The 16,127-nt window shown below is 41.1% G+C and overlaps 1 protein-coding gene across 4 annotated transcripts in view; it reads left to right on the forward strand.

Annotated features, from left to right (window-relative positions):
- The first annotated feature begins 785 nt into the window (after positions 1-785).
- Positions 786-16,127, forward strand: part of cltcl1 (clathrin, heavy chain-like 1) — a 30,692-nt gene continuing 15,350 nt past the window's right edge. For 2 of the 4 annotated variants that reach the window (XM_059336883.1, XM_059336885.1), the window contains exons 1-10: positions 786-1,124; positions 8,920-9,127; positions 11,385-11,653; positions 12,790-12,951; positions 13,195-13,308; positions 13,396-13,569; positions 13,725-13,922; positions 14,136-14,336; positions 14,755-14,907; positions 15,977-16,099. In XM_059336883.1, coding sequence (XP_059192866.1) covers positions 1,083-1,124; positions 8,920-9,127; positions 11,385-11,653; positions 12,790-12,951; positions 13,195-13,308; positions 13,396-13,569; positions 13,725-13,922; positions 14,136-14,336; positions 14,755-14,907; positions 15,977-16,099 — 1,644 coding nt within the window. In that variant the 5' untranslated portion in view covers positions 786-1,082. The remainder of the gene's footprint in view (positions 1,125-8,919; positions 9,128-11,384; positions 11,654-12,789; positions 12,952-13,194; positions 13,309-13,395; positions 13,570-13,724; positions 13,923-14,135; positions 14,337-14,754; positions 14,908-15,976; positions 16,100-16,127) is intronic. The other 2 variants (XM_059336881.1, XM_059336882.1) reach the window with 1 other exon arrangement.

Here is a 16,127-nt window from a genome sequence, read left to right on the forward strand (position 1 = left end):
ATGCCCCTGTTAACAATTTTTGACACTTCATGCCCCTGACAATGGCTCTCCAGTCCCTGCCTGGGCCAATGGAACATGCTGGAGGCTGCCTGTGGGGCTTGGGGAGGCCTAAGAGCTGGCTCTGGATATGGCGGTATATTTTGAATTCAGAAAAACAGTAGACTTATTTTCGCACAAAAACTTTTCTTGGAATTCTAAAATAATAATCTTGTTTATTCAGAAAAAAACATGGAAAAAAATATTGTGTGCGACCATAAAGTTGGTCTTAAAAGCAAGAAAATTAGGTTTTTGTTTGTTAAAAAACATCACTTATTATTAATATTTTTTTTGCAATTGTGCACAGCCTGCTGCTCACCAGGGATGATGGGAATGATGATGAGAACGTGTTAAAGTAAAAAAAGATGCAGTTTCAGCTAATTGGAAAAACACATTGAAACTTCAGCAGTTATCTCTGGTAGGCCTACATATCTATGCGTCACCTATACTACAGCACACTTTTTGGAAAGATGAGTGTGTGTGTGTGTGTGTGTGTGTGTGTGTGTGTGTGTGTGTATTTTGAAGAAATCATGCAAAGGTGGGGCGCTTGTCACGAGCCCTGATTTCGAAGTTGGTAGAAAGGAAGGAAGGAAGGGGGAAGGGGCTGTGGCGGAGGGGTACACACTGCACATCCGACCACTTGCATTGACAGCTCTGAGAAGAAGAAAAAATCCACGACACGGGCAGTAAATTAAAAGTCATCACTTACAATAACTCAGCGTGGATTTTTAGGACAGCCCCGTATCCTTACAAGGCGCGTGGAGGAGCTGGCTTACACAGCAGTAGTAGTTGGAGTGGACTAGTTTTCTTAGCGGAGGTGCGGAGTTTTTGATTCAGGACTGCTGTTACTGGGACTACTGAATGGGAGCAGTCACTGGATTCGTGTGATACCAACGCAAGCTACCCAGACTACCTACTACTGCCCATCATATTAGACTTTTGGGGACATTTAGGGGACAAACAGAACAAGATCACCTCTACTCCTCCTGCTGTCCCCTTCCCCTTTCCTTCCTTACGGATTCTTCAGAAAGAGAAATCCTCCAGAAATGGCTCAGATACTGCCGATACGTTTTCAGGAACATCTGCAGGTAAGCAGACGCAGAAAAGCCCTAAAAATGAATTTCAGCTCCTTTCTTTTTGCGCAGCTCCTCGCCCATGTAGGTCCGCACTGAAACGGCACATGTCGCATTTAAAAGGAATCTGAAATAGGGCTGCAGGGTGGTGCTCAATATAGCTACAGGCCTAGTTTTCTCCTGCCGGGCAGATGATGACTTGTAAAAATTGACCAGTCAGATCGTATACAGCTCCAATGCGGACCGGTGTGTGTCTCTCTCTGTGTGTATGTGTGTGAGGATCCGCCGCAGTTTTTTTCCTTCAAATGGAAAAACGCCGCTGTCATTTTCAATCCGCGTCGATGCAAACTGCGGTGTCTTTGACACTTTATGTTGCAGACAACTGAGCTCAGCTGTTGGTGGCAACATTGAAACTGAGACCTGAATGGCACTTGCACCCCACCTTTGTGGCTACCATGTTGTTGTCATGTCCTGCAGTAACATATTCCTACTTTGTAACCTTCAACAAGAACAACAACACCGGTCAACGTGTCTCTGGGCCTAACTGACAAAACCACCATAATATATTGATAATGTAATGACCATTTTAGCTGTTTTCGACAGTGTCCTTCCAAAATAAGTGTGTGTGTGAAGAAGTAGATGCTTTTATTTTGCACTCACTCACTAACAACAGTTAAACAAGTTCAGAAAACTGCATCTCTAAGCTGTATTCAGCCAGTGTGGCACATTATTTCAGCAATATCTAGATATTGTGATAACCCAAACCCCATATGCAATCTAATTTCATATTACGGCATCAATATAATACTGATTTCATATGTCTCCCTGCTCTACTTGTTGGCATTTTCAAGCCAGAGGAGAATTTGTGCAGCAAAAATGATCAGCATCAATGTGACAGGGTTGCAAAAACCCTGCGGTCTTTGGTTGTCACTCTCGTGGTGGCAAGTAAACCTCACAAATTCTCCTTTTAAAGTCTATGACACAAAAGAAAAAAAAAACAGCCAGTTATTTGGTCGTCTGTGGAAGAGCTATTTCCACTATGCCCCTCTTTATATTGCTGCTTTGGTCTTTGAAAATCGTTGTCCCATAGCAGCCCCAGTGCTCGGCGTCTTGCAGCCAAAAGAGAAAGTTTGTGACGCACCCCTCCACCTCCCCTCCTCTGTAGCCTGTTGTTATGGTAACAGCAGGCAGTGAAATGGCCTTTCACTAGAAAAAAAGCACAGAGCCCCCACCCCCCTCTCTCTCTGCTCCCTTCCTCTGGCCAATAGCCCCACTTTCGTCAGCCAAAGGTCCTTTATCCTCCAAAAAACTGTGCTGGCCAAGAGAGCGACCAGGCTCCTCTCCTCACGGAGAGGCCGGCTGCACTGTTGCTCGCTGATGGAGATCAGTGCACAACCTGGCAATGTCTGGGTTATTAGTTCAAATTGCTCTCAACAGCACATACCTTTCCCTTATACATCACCTAAGAAACCTAGCCTTGAGACAGTGATAAGCAGCAGACTGCTTTATGTTCCACCTCTACCGTGAAATCCCCGCTCTGCCCCAGTCATATCCCTCTGTGAATCTAGGTGGCTCCAGCAGAGTGAAAAATGCTTGGAATTTGCAAACCCAGGACTTTGGGCCTCAAGTTGTTTAGCTTTTTTTTTTCTTGGCCTGGTATTTACAGCTCAGTGTCTGTAGTCTATGCTGGGGTTCAGGGGTGTAACATGGGCCCAGTTTCATGATGAGGTACCAGCCTGGTGAGCTAGAGGTTGCATGATATAAAGAACAAACCAAATGCTCAGAAAGAGTTCTTTAAAACTGCTCTGGCATTTATTGCAGTTGTGGAGGATGAAGCCTGGATCTTAGAGCTATTGTTTGAGCTGTGAGAGATTCAGTAGTATTCATTTTCTCACTCAACAAACCAGAAGCCATGTCATTTACACTAAGATATGTGGTAGAGTCTCTCTCCGTTGTTACTCTTTGTCTCCCTTTCTTATTCACTTTAGTATGATTTATGTTCTGAGGTCCAGGATCCAGACCCTGGCATGGGACTTTTGAGACTGATACCCTACTGATTATAGAGGGGAAGAATTCACAGATAATCAATACAGCGGCAGCTTTTTAATGTGGATTGTGAACCAGTTATGCACCGACATGACTATGCAAAGGTACTCAGAAGGCTGCTTTTTAAACTAATAACTTAATTATAAAATATTTAACATTATTATACATTATTGTAGATTTTGCATACAGTCTTTTTGACCTTGTCTACCAATTCAAGAAATAAACACTGAGAAAATAGATGAATAAAAATAAAAGAAGTAGCTGAATAAACTTCAATATATGTTCAGTGTCATTTAATTGTGGACCATTTAAATAAAGAATAAAAGAAAATGACAATATTATGATAATAATAAACTAATAATGATAGGTAGTGATATGTTTGTGATCGGCCAGTAATTGTCTGGGCTTCAGTCATTAATGGAACAAATGGATCGGCGCTCTAGTTGGATTTGTGAAGCCAAATGTAGGTTACATCACCGTGGCCTCCAAACTGTGTTTTATTTGTGTGGATTATGTTTGTGGCAAGATGAAGGAAGACAGGGACAGAGAATGGTCTGTTGAATTATGAAAGTGTTAAAGTGAGAGTCATTTGCAGCTTATGTGGCTGTGCTGCTGGCTGTCAGAGCAGCGGCCTACGTACTGTGGCAGCTTGTGTAAGTGCAAAAATGTCCTGCAGCTCCAAAGTGCCTGAACGTTTTCTTGTCTAGTTGAGTTAGAAGAGTCCAACCTGCTGCTCTGCGGCTGTTTACAGCATCCTGGTGTGCTGCTTTATCTGTGCTGATGAAATGATGCCACCACGTCAACGGATGTGATAGACAAATGAGGTAAGCAGCAGGGCCCGATTTAAGTTCGGCAAATCACATCAGGAAGCAGGATGAGGGAGCAGTCAAACAGAACACATCTATGATCGCAGCAGTGGCTGGTAGGGATGAGCGTCTGTGTTCAGTCACCAAAACTGAATCATGAATGCATTGAAAGAGCAGTCATTCACACATACAATACGAACATTGTGTCTTTCTGTCATGCTAATGAGTCACTTACTGTTAAACACGCAATAACTGGACTGTAAATAATGGATATTTTTTAAAATGAATTATTAATTCAACTTTTTTTTCCTAGATAATTTGATTAATTGATGGCTTTCCCAGAGCCCAAGATGAAATCCTTCCAGCAGTCCAAAGTGCAAAACTACAAAAATATTCATGTTAGCCAGTAGTTGTTAATTTACTCATCCAGCATATATGGAGCAACATTAGCGTTCATTTGGAGTCGTTTTTTTTCTACTGATGATTGTTAATCCAATATTCTCTCTCCTTTTAGCTCTGTTTTGGTCTTCACCACCTCCTGAGGGAAATATCTGGCTCTTTAACTGCTTAATGCTCCGCTCTGTTAACCAGCAAGTCATCAATCTCGGAACCCTTAGGCTCTGACGATTTAGCCTCAGTGTGCAACGGCCAATATTTCAATATTAACAACTTGAAGCCTAAATTCTGAAAACATGAAAACAGGGTTAGTTTCTCTTTAATTCTGACAGAACGCAGTGGTTAAATTTCAGACTGCAGGCACATTTATTCAGCCTAAAATAGTTGAAACAGAAGCTAATATTAGTAGCGGGAGCTACAAGTTAGCAAAGTGCCCAGTCAATTTTGACAGCAAAACAAGATACATATGCAACACAGGTTCTATGAATTCTAGATGATCAGAATCAAGTGTGTTATACCGTTTCTGGCATTCTGGATGAATAACATTACATTTATTAATTTGTTTATTACTAGATGTGATATCAAGAATTGTGGAATTTTACTGGTACTGCATTTCTGGTATCGAGACATCCCTAAGCCAAATGGTAAATTTTTGGGCCAGAAATCCAAAGCTGAAAAACGCTCTCAACCACTGCAGAGCTAAGTGATAATCACCTGTGGGTTTACCACTATGAGCGACCCCTTTCACATACACCTATTCCTTTGTTAGCAGAGAATATTTATTGGTCATTATCACTTATATCATGTTCCTTTCTAACCTATCCTGTACCTACTGCTCGTGTTAGAAAGTGTGAAGTAGCAACACCTCCACGTCTTTCTGCTGCATGCCTCGGTTTTAATTGTGCTTGTATAATCTCCTCATGAACCCAAAACCCTCAGCTGCTGATGCGACGTGTCAGTGCCTCAGCAGTGCGTCCACCCAGTCTATGACTCACCAAATACCGTCAACGATGTATCATCAGTGAAGTTCTGCTGCCTTTGTTATTGTGATATTCTTGAGATTGTTAGTCTCAGCTGTTGAGGGAAGAGGACTGGGAGTCTGTGTGTGTGAAGATGCATTACTAGAGGTGGTTAATGGGTCATCGGAGACAGGAGGTTGTAGCTGAAGTGTGATTTTAGTCTGGAATGTTCTACGAAGGAGGAGCTAGAGGGGTTTTCTTCCGGTGAGTCAGTTGCACCACCCTGAGCTGAAGATTGCCAAAGGCCTGTGTTACTGGAACTGCACTGTACGCACATAGTTCTGATCCCTCCTTCTTCATATCTCATAAAAGAAGGTACATTTATCACTCAAGCTTCTCTCCTAACACCGTCCCTCCCTTTATTTTTTGCACAATACTGACTGGACTTGCGTGTATGGAGCTCCCAACCTTATTTTCTCCCCCACTATCTCTATTGCCGTTTCCCTTTCCTCCCCTCTACTGCCAGAGATTTTGGCAGTCTTGAGGAGATGCAGCATATGGCTCCAATCCCCCCTCAGGTCTTCTTTGTGGCCTTTTTGAGAAGCCTTTATCTTTCACGTCCCCATAACTGCACAGAAACTGTAAACTGTATGTTGAGTTGCAGCTGAATGTTTGTTTGAAATCATTATCTCAAAATGAATAGAGATTAGAGCTGCAATGATTATACGATCAACACAAAAATAAACTAAACTAAAAATAAATTATTTTCTTTTTTCTTTTTTTCAAACAATTTATTTATTAACATTTTTTATTAACAGTTTACAGCATCAGTATCATCATCAGTAGCATCATTTTTCATGCAGAAATGGTAGGAAAATACTCTTTCAGATGATCAAATATGGAGATTTTTTTTGTTTAATATTATATTAAACTGCATATGGTTTTGGACAGACAAAACAAGACATTTAAAGACATCATGGATTTTGAGAAACTGGGATGGACATTTTCCATAATAATCGGCATATTTTTGATAATCAATTTTGTTTAAAAAAACAAACAAACTTGAATGGTTCATCTATTATTGAAATAATTACTTTACACTGGTTTTAATCATCCAATCCATCGGAATCATATGGCTCCAAATTTATTGATTCCTTTTATCAATGATGACATGTTTTTCTGACAGTTGTGCAATACAAAACAATGAAATAAAACTCATGGATCTATGCTACTGGACACTTGCAACAAAACGAGTCAAGAGGAAGACACAGTCCAAACAGCAAGGCTTCCTTGACAGACTCTTGGTCCACTCTGTTTCTAGGCCTTGTTTTTTCCACATAGAAAACTGATCAAGAACAAATAAGGGAATCAATAAAGAATTGCACTGATAAGCAGTATCTTTTATCATTGATATCAATAAAATCACATCCTAATTCTTGGTGGAATGGTCACTGAAAACTCCTTCACATGATGCAGTGATTTTATCCGCTGTTAATCTAAAAGATATTGATTACTGCAGCTTTACATTATCTAGCTTGTGTAATTTAAAATTTAAAAATGTCATTAACAAACTTTTCATGAGAGAAAATATCTCCTCTCATGGTGACCCCTCCGTCCACCCTCGACTGCTGTTGCTTTACATCCTTCCTGTTGTGGAGATGACATGATTTAAATGGCTCAGCAGACATGATTTGTTGTCCCGCTCTACCAGCCAACTGCAAGATAGTGCAGTCCTTGTGATGAGCGTAAGGATTCCTTTCCGCTTGCCTCAGACTGCATAATGCAGTCAGTTCAGTCATCGCAGGGCGAGAGCGTGTTTTGGTCTGTCCTCTCAGTTCACAGTTAGTTTGACAATGTGCACAATAATTCCTCTGTTCAGCAGCCCTTATCCTGGGGGGAGTGTTTCATGTTTGTTAGTTCTGCTATGATTTGACGCACCAGAAACCGACATCAGCTTGGACTCTGTGTGTTGGAACTTCAACTCATTAGAAAAGTAAATATGCTGAATAATGAATCAGATTTGCTGTTGGTATTTTATTAACAACATTCAAATTTATTCTTGGTTTCAGTGGATCTCTTATCGGAATTTTCTTTAATGTTGTTTCAGCCAGAATAATCTTGTGGTAATTAAGCTTCCTTACAGCTGGCTGCTCACATAGATGACTGAGTGCAGTGTCAGGCGTTAATCACAGGCTTCGCTCGAATGAAGGGCACTTTTTCAGTATAATTGAGATGTGATGATGGTTACAATAATGGCCGTTCAAGTTAAAAAAAACAACTACCGTCATTGAACATAGTTCTCAAAATACTTCAGTAAATTCAGGAGATTATTAGCGGCTATAATAAGAGTATAGAGTAAAGCTCTGTTGGGTTAACATCCTGTTGTCCACTGTTTACCCACGCTTGTTCCCTGGCTCCATGAACCACCAGACCTCCTGTCTGGAAAACAGCCTTTAAGAATATCCCTGGAAAATTGGAACAGACCTGCTGCTATTTTAATCAAAACACTTTTTTGGGTCTGCTACTTCTGCTGCTTTTTCCCCCCTTCAGGGCAAATGTCAGCTGCTGCCATATATGTTTTCCCACTGCAGTTTTTTGTTGTCGTGATGGAGGCGTGACTCCTTAAGAGGTCTTTAACTCTGTTGAGTTAGAATATTCCACTTCTGGTTTTACTTTTAGTCCAAGTATAGGAAACCGTTGGCACTCTCTGAAGGAGAATCCTTTGTTTTTATTCATTTAACATTTTTTTGTTCGACCACCATTAAAACTATGAGTCAAATACCAGCTCATCCTTTCCAATCATTATACGTTAACACTCTCCCTATTAAGAGTTGAATGTATAATGTAGATGTAAGCAGAGATCCTTATCCATATAGTCAGTGGATTACCTACAGTAGATAGCGGCAAACGCACCCCCAGTTTGGAGAAGCAGGCAGGAGGACCAGCTCAGAAGCTAAGCAATGTAAATTAAAGTTGTTTACGTTAACCCTGGGGAATTGAAGCCATTATCTAAGCTCTCTTCAAAGCCACCAGACTCCATTGACAAAAACAGTCGTTTTATCTTACAGAACACTGGAGTTTCTGGTCTACCGCTGTGAGGTAAAATTACTGTTTTTGTCACTGGAGTCTGGTTGCTTTAAAGAAAGTATAACAGCTTTGGTTCTCTATAGGAAAGAGCTGTCTGACAAGGTAAAATAGTGAAAAATTTGTAAATATAGTGTATTAGAGCATGCATACTTAAACTGGTCTATATATTTTTTAAGGCGACTAAAATAAGTAGCTGCTCCCATCCACAGCAGTACACTACTGAGCTCCTGTCTTCTTTTTCAAACTGGGGGCATGCAGACTGCCATCTGCGGTTATACACTGATGATAGATAAGTACCTCATACAACACCACTTCTACCTTTCCTCTAAGGTGTAATTGTTATCTGACTCCAGGGTTAGATAACTGCATATAAAGTATGTTTATCTGCTTACAAACGTATAATGTGCTATAAACAGCTTATTAAGCTTATACTGCTTTTAAATGTTAAGTGGTGCAGCAGTTAAGTCACCCAAGTGGGGTAAAGATTCTCACTGAAACCGTTTTTAATATTTGCAGTTGCAGAACATGGGCGTGAACCCAGCTAACATTGGGTTCAGCTATCTGACCATGGAGTCGGATAAGTTCATCTGCATCAGAGAGAAGGTGGGTGAGCAGAACCAGGTGGTGATCGTGGACATGTCCGACCCCACTAACCCAATCAGGAGACCGATCTCAGCCGACAGTGCCATCATGAACCCCGCCAGCAAGGTCATCGCCCTGAAAGGTAAGAGTATTTCTGAAAGTACAGCGATGCATACAGAAGCCACAGCTCTGGCTAAAAACAGCTTGCTGGTATTATTAGTGGCCTTGTACCAAGTGCTGAGGTTATTGTTGTTGCTTAAATTCCCAGGAGGAAGTCTGCATGGCATTCACTGTTTATTTATCCCTAGTTCTAACAAATTTAGCCATGTACTAGTTTTGCTGTGGGAATGCGACGGCCATGCAATGACTAATGCTCCGTCAATGTTGTAAATATGTAGAGTGCACTCACTCAACTATTGCCTGAATGTACTTAAATTGCTTGTGCAAATTGATTTTCTGCCACTGAACCTAGCCCTTAGAGCACAAACACAATTGCTGATCAGGATGATTTGCCTATAATGCTTCTCTCTCTCCCTCTGACGCCTATATGCCCCCATTTGCCCTTTCCCTCTGGTCTATCTTTGTCTTCTCATTTTTACCTGATTGACACTTTTGCTTTTTCTCCCTCGCTTTCTGTCCTTTCTCAGACGGTGAGTTGCTTCTGTCTGTCTACCTGTCTGGCACTCTGTTGTGATGATACAGTCTCTCTCATAAAAGCTTCCCACATACCCCTCTCAAGTACGCAGAGTTATTTTGACCACTAATCAATCAAAGGACAGACAACTGCTTAGAAATGACTCGTACTGCAGGTATCTTTTCAGTACCTGCTGCGACCTAACCTGCTGGCACGTATCCAACCCTGATGAGAACTTTACTTGTGTTAGCATGACTTGTTGTATGCTGGTGGAGTGTGTGTGTGGTATGCATCATCAGATTATTCACTGTAAAGAGTTGGTGTGCCATTTGTCTTTGCACGCCTGTGTGAGCGTGTACCATATCAGTTCTTTACTTGCTGCTTATAAGGGATGCCATAAATGTATCATCATAGCTCTTTGTACCACAGCTCCACTATTCACCTGAATCATTCATTACCTGTTTGTTTCTTTACTGGTAAATAGAGGTTGTTACTGGTTATATGAAGGACTTGCTGCAATATTCTACAGCACATAAAGATTATCGTGGCTCAGCCAAACGTGTAGTATCTCTATGTTTAGTCAGTTAGTCATTGTGACCTTCGTAAAGCTGTCGTCAGCTTTCTGTAGCTAGAGGTCAGTTCCACACAGGTTACTGTGTACAGAGTGCTGATTCCTTGGGCTATAAAACACCCTCAATCAAAAATAATTGCTCAGGTTGTCTTTGTATGGTATTTTGTTTGTGGTGCTCACAAAATTGAACAGGTGTCATTAAATGAAATTCGACACCATCCCCTCTTTAAATAAACTGTGTTACTTTGCTCTAAATAATCCACAGAACAGAGTAGCAGTTACATAGTTCTTTAATTGTTTAACTCTTTTATATTGTTCCTTTTCAATACTGTAAGCTCCACAAATAAATCTCTCATCTGTGATGTACAGACAAGTGAATAAAATAATAATTGTAGAGATCTATTTTATGGCTCACTATTGTCTAATCTAAATTGTTTATGATTTAAGGACAGCTGGTCAACAAAAAAGGTTTTGACCTGTTTCTTAGTTTTTATTTAATCTGTAAAAGTGAAAAAACAAACAAACAGGCGAATTCCTTTTGCCAGTTACTTTTTCTTATGACAACAAAAAAAGTTTTTTTTGCACTATCTGGGTTTCCATAGTATTGTACTGAGGTGGAAACAGAATCTTTAGAGACCGATATCTTGAAACCTGTGCAAATAAGACTTTGTTTGGCTAGATACTACACGATATCTGAGAGTAAACCTGTTTTTTTATTATTTGGGTGCATTGAATGGGCTGGCTTGAACAGTGAAAATTCACAGATACGAGACTAGCAAATTGAGAAAAGACAGTTCTTTATGTTTGGTGAAATATTTCCTCACCTTCAAGTATTTCAATCAAAATGCATGGGTGGTCAGTAGGACAAAAAACACCCACTGGGATCATATCAACAAACAGAAATGTTATTTATTATTCATGCCCAAATAGTTTTTAATACTTGAAGATTAAATAGGTTGAATGTGGTTTCCTTTTATTAGGATTAAGGTCCCAATACGAATAGTTAAGGACATACAAAATAAATTCAGCAGAAAATGTGCTACAGACTTTAAGCAGTCATACAGTGCACTGTAAAATACACACAGGTAGTAAAAACAGTTCAATAAGCATTAAATGTATGAATCTTGATTTTGATTAGAGGTCACCAGAGGTCAATCCCTGCTTGCCTCACTTCCTCCATCTGTTTCCCCTCAGCTGCCAAGACGCTGCAGATCTTCAACATTGAGATGAAGAGTAAGGTGAAGGCTCACACGATGACGGAGGAGGTAATGTTCTGGAAGTGGATCTCAGTAAACACTGTTGCCTTGGTGACGGATACAGCCGTCTTTCACTGGAGCATGGAGGGGGATTCCCAACCCACAAAAGTCTTCGATCGGCACGCCAGTCTGGCGGGATGTCAGATCATCAACTACAGAACTGACGAACAACAGAAGTGGTTACTGCTGATTGGGATTTCTGCACAGGTATGAATACACACATGGACATGTTTACTCATGCCCCATATAGTTGAAGTGCACATGACAGACAAATATCTTGGAAAGAAATTAGTATGATTTATCTCTTTCTCTGATCCCTCATCTGCAGCCTTTTAGGACAAAAAGTCTAGCACAAAGTCTGCATTCAAAAGCTCTGAAAAACTTTCCAGAGTGGAAAAATGCAGGAATGCAAGGCTCAGGTATTAGTGCAGATGGAGAAAAGAGAGATTTTTGAAAAAATCAAAAAATAAATTAAACCTGTTTGGACAGAGTTGTTGGCTGTGTGGCAGAAATTATCATCCAACTTTCTCTGTGAACACTCCCTGTGAGTTGGGTGTAACTTAAAACAACTTAAATGTATATTAGCCTGTACTGAAACACACAGCTGAATCCAGAAGACTTGTTTAGTTTATCATAAGGAATGGAAAGAGAGGGAAATAGTCTGGCTTTGATGGTAAGAAAATATGCCTTTCAGCACCTCTAAAGTTGACTGAAGTGCAACAACAACAAGCATTAGTTTACTGACTGATAGACTAGATTACATATACACATATATACAGACATTGAATATCAGTGATTACCAACCAGGGGAACTTGTATCAGGAGGTACTTCTGCATTTGCAAGGAGGTCCTTTTAAAATGTCGTAGAGCAGCTTTGATTTGATGTGGTTAGAACAATAAATCAGCTGTAAAACTTGAAAACTACACATTGCAGTCATGTAAGATTGCTTGAAAACTTGGCAAGATAAAAGTCTGGATAAACAGTTCACAATAGTTAACTGAAAGACATGGATAAACAGGTCAAACATACAGCTTCACCCCCAATAGTAGTAGTACAGTTGAGAGTTTTATTTAAGTAATGGTGTCAAACATTTAGAGCATACATTGGGAACTGATGAATGGAAACATGAGGTCATCCATCAGGGCTTTGGGTGTATCTCAGACCGAAAGAGTTGAACCACTGCTGTATATGACAGATCTGAGATCTAACATTTCCAGCATTTTTTCTACACCTGAACCTTGAACACCTTTGATCTCTAACCATTTCATTGATATGGGGGCGTTAATGACTTAAACGCACCGTTAATATCTTTCTCGCTCTCTTACTTATCTCTGTCTTGCAGCAAAACCGTGTGGTTGGGGCAATGCAGCTGTATTCTGTTGACAGAAAAGTGTCCCAGCCCATTGAAGGCCACGCTGCTGCCTTCGGGGAGTTCAAAGTGGAGGGAAATGCCAAAGCCTCCACCTTGTTCTGCTTTGCTGTGCGCTCACAGGCTGGGGGAAAGGTGAGGGTCACTAGACTGTACACAGGGACTTCACTCCTGATGCTATCACAGTGTGTTTGGTCTCTGAACAAAGAGCTGTAATTTGCACAGAAAAGTAGTGTTTTTAGTCAAGATCACAGGAGAAACGACCTTTATGAGTCATGCTTTCTGGTCATCAGAGTAGCTCCTTGTGCGGATATTATTGCTTTACTGTGGCTGTCTGCCCACTGTGGTCATTTCTTTATGTGGGCTTTCTTCCTTCAGTTGCACATCATTGAAGTTGGTCAGCCAGCTGCAGGAAACCAGCCATTTGCTAAGAAAGCAGTGGACGTGTTCTTCCCTCCGGAGGCTCAGACAGACTTTCCTGTAGCTATGCAGGTGAGAAAAGACCCCTGCTAGTTAACATGTTTTAGTAGACTAAGAGTGGCTGCTGATAAAATCTCTGTCTCTGATCATTCTCCTCAGATCGGTAATAAGCACGGTGTAATATATCTGATCACAAAGTACGGTTACATTCACCTGTACGACCTGGAGTCTGGAGTGTGCATCTACATGAACCGAATCAGTGCAGAGACCATCTTTGTTACTGCCCCTCACGAGGCCACCTCAGGAATTATTGGGGTCAACAAAAAGGGACAGGTAAGAAACTAGTAAACAGTAAACATGCATTAGTAATTATTTTATTCATAAACAACAAGGTTTGTTAAAGATTAATATTTAAATGTTATTCTGGCCTTGCAGAACACATTTGTATGAAAATTGATCTACATGTATGTTTGCTCTTTTTTTTCCAGGTGTTGTCAGTGTGTGTTGAGGAGGAAAACATTGTCAACTATGCCACCAATGTACTGCAGAACCCTGATCTAGCCTTGAGGATGGCTGTGAGGTCAAACCTCGCTGGAGCTGAGGAGATCTTTGCCAGAAAGTTCAACACTCTGTTTGCCCAGGGAAGTTATTCAGAGGCTGCAAAGGTTGCTGCATCAGCACCCAAGGTACACCTGTATTTACTGCTCCATCCTAGTGTTTGCACATGCTAATATGTAACAGATGTTTTGGCAGAAAGTTAAAAAACAATTTTCTAAAAAGATGCTTGCACACATTTTTATATTTGTACTTTAATGTAGACCAATTAGTGCATTGTTTGTCTGGTGATGCCACGTTGTGATTCAGTGATTCATATTCCTCTCCATCCTTCCTCCCCTCAGGGTATCCTGCGGACAGCAGAGACCATCCGTAAGTTTCAGAGTGTCCCGGCCCAGCCAGGTCAGGCCTCTCCACTGTTGCAGTACTTTGGTATTCTGCTGGACCAGGGCCAGCTTAACAAGTTTGAGTCTCTGGAGCTGTGCAGGCCCGTCCTGCAGCAGGGCCGCAAGCAACTACTGGAGAAATGGCTGAAGGAGGACAAGGTAGGACCGGATGTTTAGAATAACATAAGGTGCATGCTTTAATGCCAGGGCTAAGAATTGACTTTAAGATTCACACTGTACTTCTACAGGCTCTGGGTTAAGTGTCTACTCCTTTTCTATTTCTATGGTATTTCTATGTTGTAACATGTGACTAATGTTTATACTCTAGTATTACACTGTTTACTCCTGTTTCACACTGCCAACTTTTAGCCTCATGTTTAGTTTTAGGGGATAACCCTGCTCCAGAGCAGAACCAGACAAGTCGGGGTTAGCCCACTTTGGAATGAGGCAGCATTGTGCCAGTGTGCAAGCTTTTGTGTTGTGTGAAAAGCCCTATAACCTATAAATGGCTCTTGCTTACCATGTAGTATCCTCTACACAATGATCATTAACTCTTAGTAACTGTGATGTGTTGTAGCTGGAGTGCTCAGAGGAGCTGGGAGACCTGGTGAAGGCCTCTGACCCCACCCTCGCTCTTAGTGTGTACCTCAGAGCTAACGTCCCTAACAAGGTCATCCAGTGCTTCGCTGAGACCGGCCAGTTCCAGAAGATAGTGCTGTATGCTAAAAAGGTAATCAAGGAGCTCAAATGACATCACTTTTCCATTTCCTTCATCAACTAAGCTTTGAAAACAAACATTGGAAACATTCTGTGTCAGAATGTAAATTTAAGCACAGAACATAGTGGCCCTCATTTATCAAACAAGCGCAGATCTGAGCGTATATTTCGTCTTACGACAGGTTACATGTGTGATATATCAAACGATCGTATCTCTCCAATCACAGCGTAAAAATGTTGATAAATGTGGTGGCTCAAAACGAGCGTCATTTAAATACCACGCCCTAATATATACCCGATTCAGAAGACTCGTCTCCAGATTTTACGACACAGAAGGACGCAATACGACCCAAAAAAAATACCCCCCCCCCAAGTCAACTTTATTAGCAAAGTGCACCGTTACAAATAACAATAGGGGCAATATAAACATATTACAGAAATACGCAGCTACTGCGTAATATATGATGGAGATATATTATTCACCTCTTTACATTTACTAATAATGATGTCCTAGTCAGAGGAGCGTGTGGCAGCGCTGATTGGAAATGTTTCTATTCGGTGGTGAAGGAGACGCTGACGCTCCGGTGTCGGAGCTGGATAACAGTAAACAGCAGAAGACAACAACATTTAATAGCCTCGGCTGGTATTCTGTTTTAAGAATTTCACGATCGCAGGGTGTATTTATTTTTATTTTCTTCTAATGATAAATGATGTAGTCTAAACATGTTTTGCTTTGTCACCATTAAAAATCAAAACACCACAGAGTTTTATCAGCTCCAGGCATCGATACAATAGTCTAAGATCAATTCTCCGACTCAGACGTGTGGACGTCACGCTGACTCAAATTTGCGTACACGAGCTGAGAGCAGACGTGAGATCTGATCGTAACCTCCGCTCACGTCCAAATTGATAAATGCTGAGCCTTGCGTAGAGATGATCTTACGCCCACTTTACGCTCACTTTCTGTCGTACGCTCGTTTGATAAATGAGGGCCAATGTGTGTCATGTCTCCTTTTTATGAATTCATTGTTACTAAATTGAGAATTGCATTTTTATTTGGTTTATCAACCATGCTTTTGTAGGTGGGCTACACCCCAGACTGGGTGTTTTTGCTGAGAAATGTGATGCGTGTCAATCCAGACCAGGGACTGCAGTTTGCCCAGATGTTGGTTCAGGACGAGGAGCCGCTGGCCAACATCAACCAGGTAACACACACGCAAGCATGACCTCCTC

Source organism: Centropristis striata, chromosome 7 (assembly GCF_030273125.1).
Source record: "Centropristis striata isolate RG_2023a ecotype Rhode Island chromosome 7, C.striata_1.0, whole genome shotgun sequence".
NCBI classification, from domain to species: domain Eukaryota; kingdom Metazoa; phylum Chordata; class Actinopteri; order Perciformes; family Serranidae; genus Centropristis; species Centropristis striata.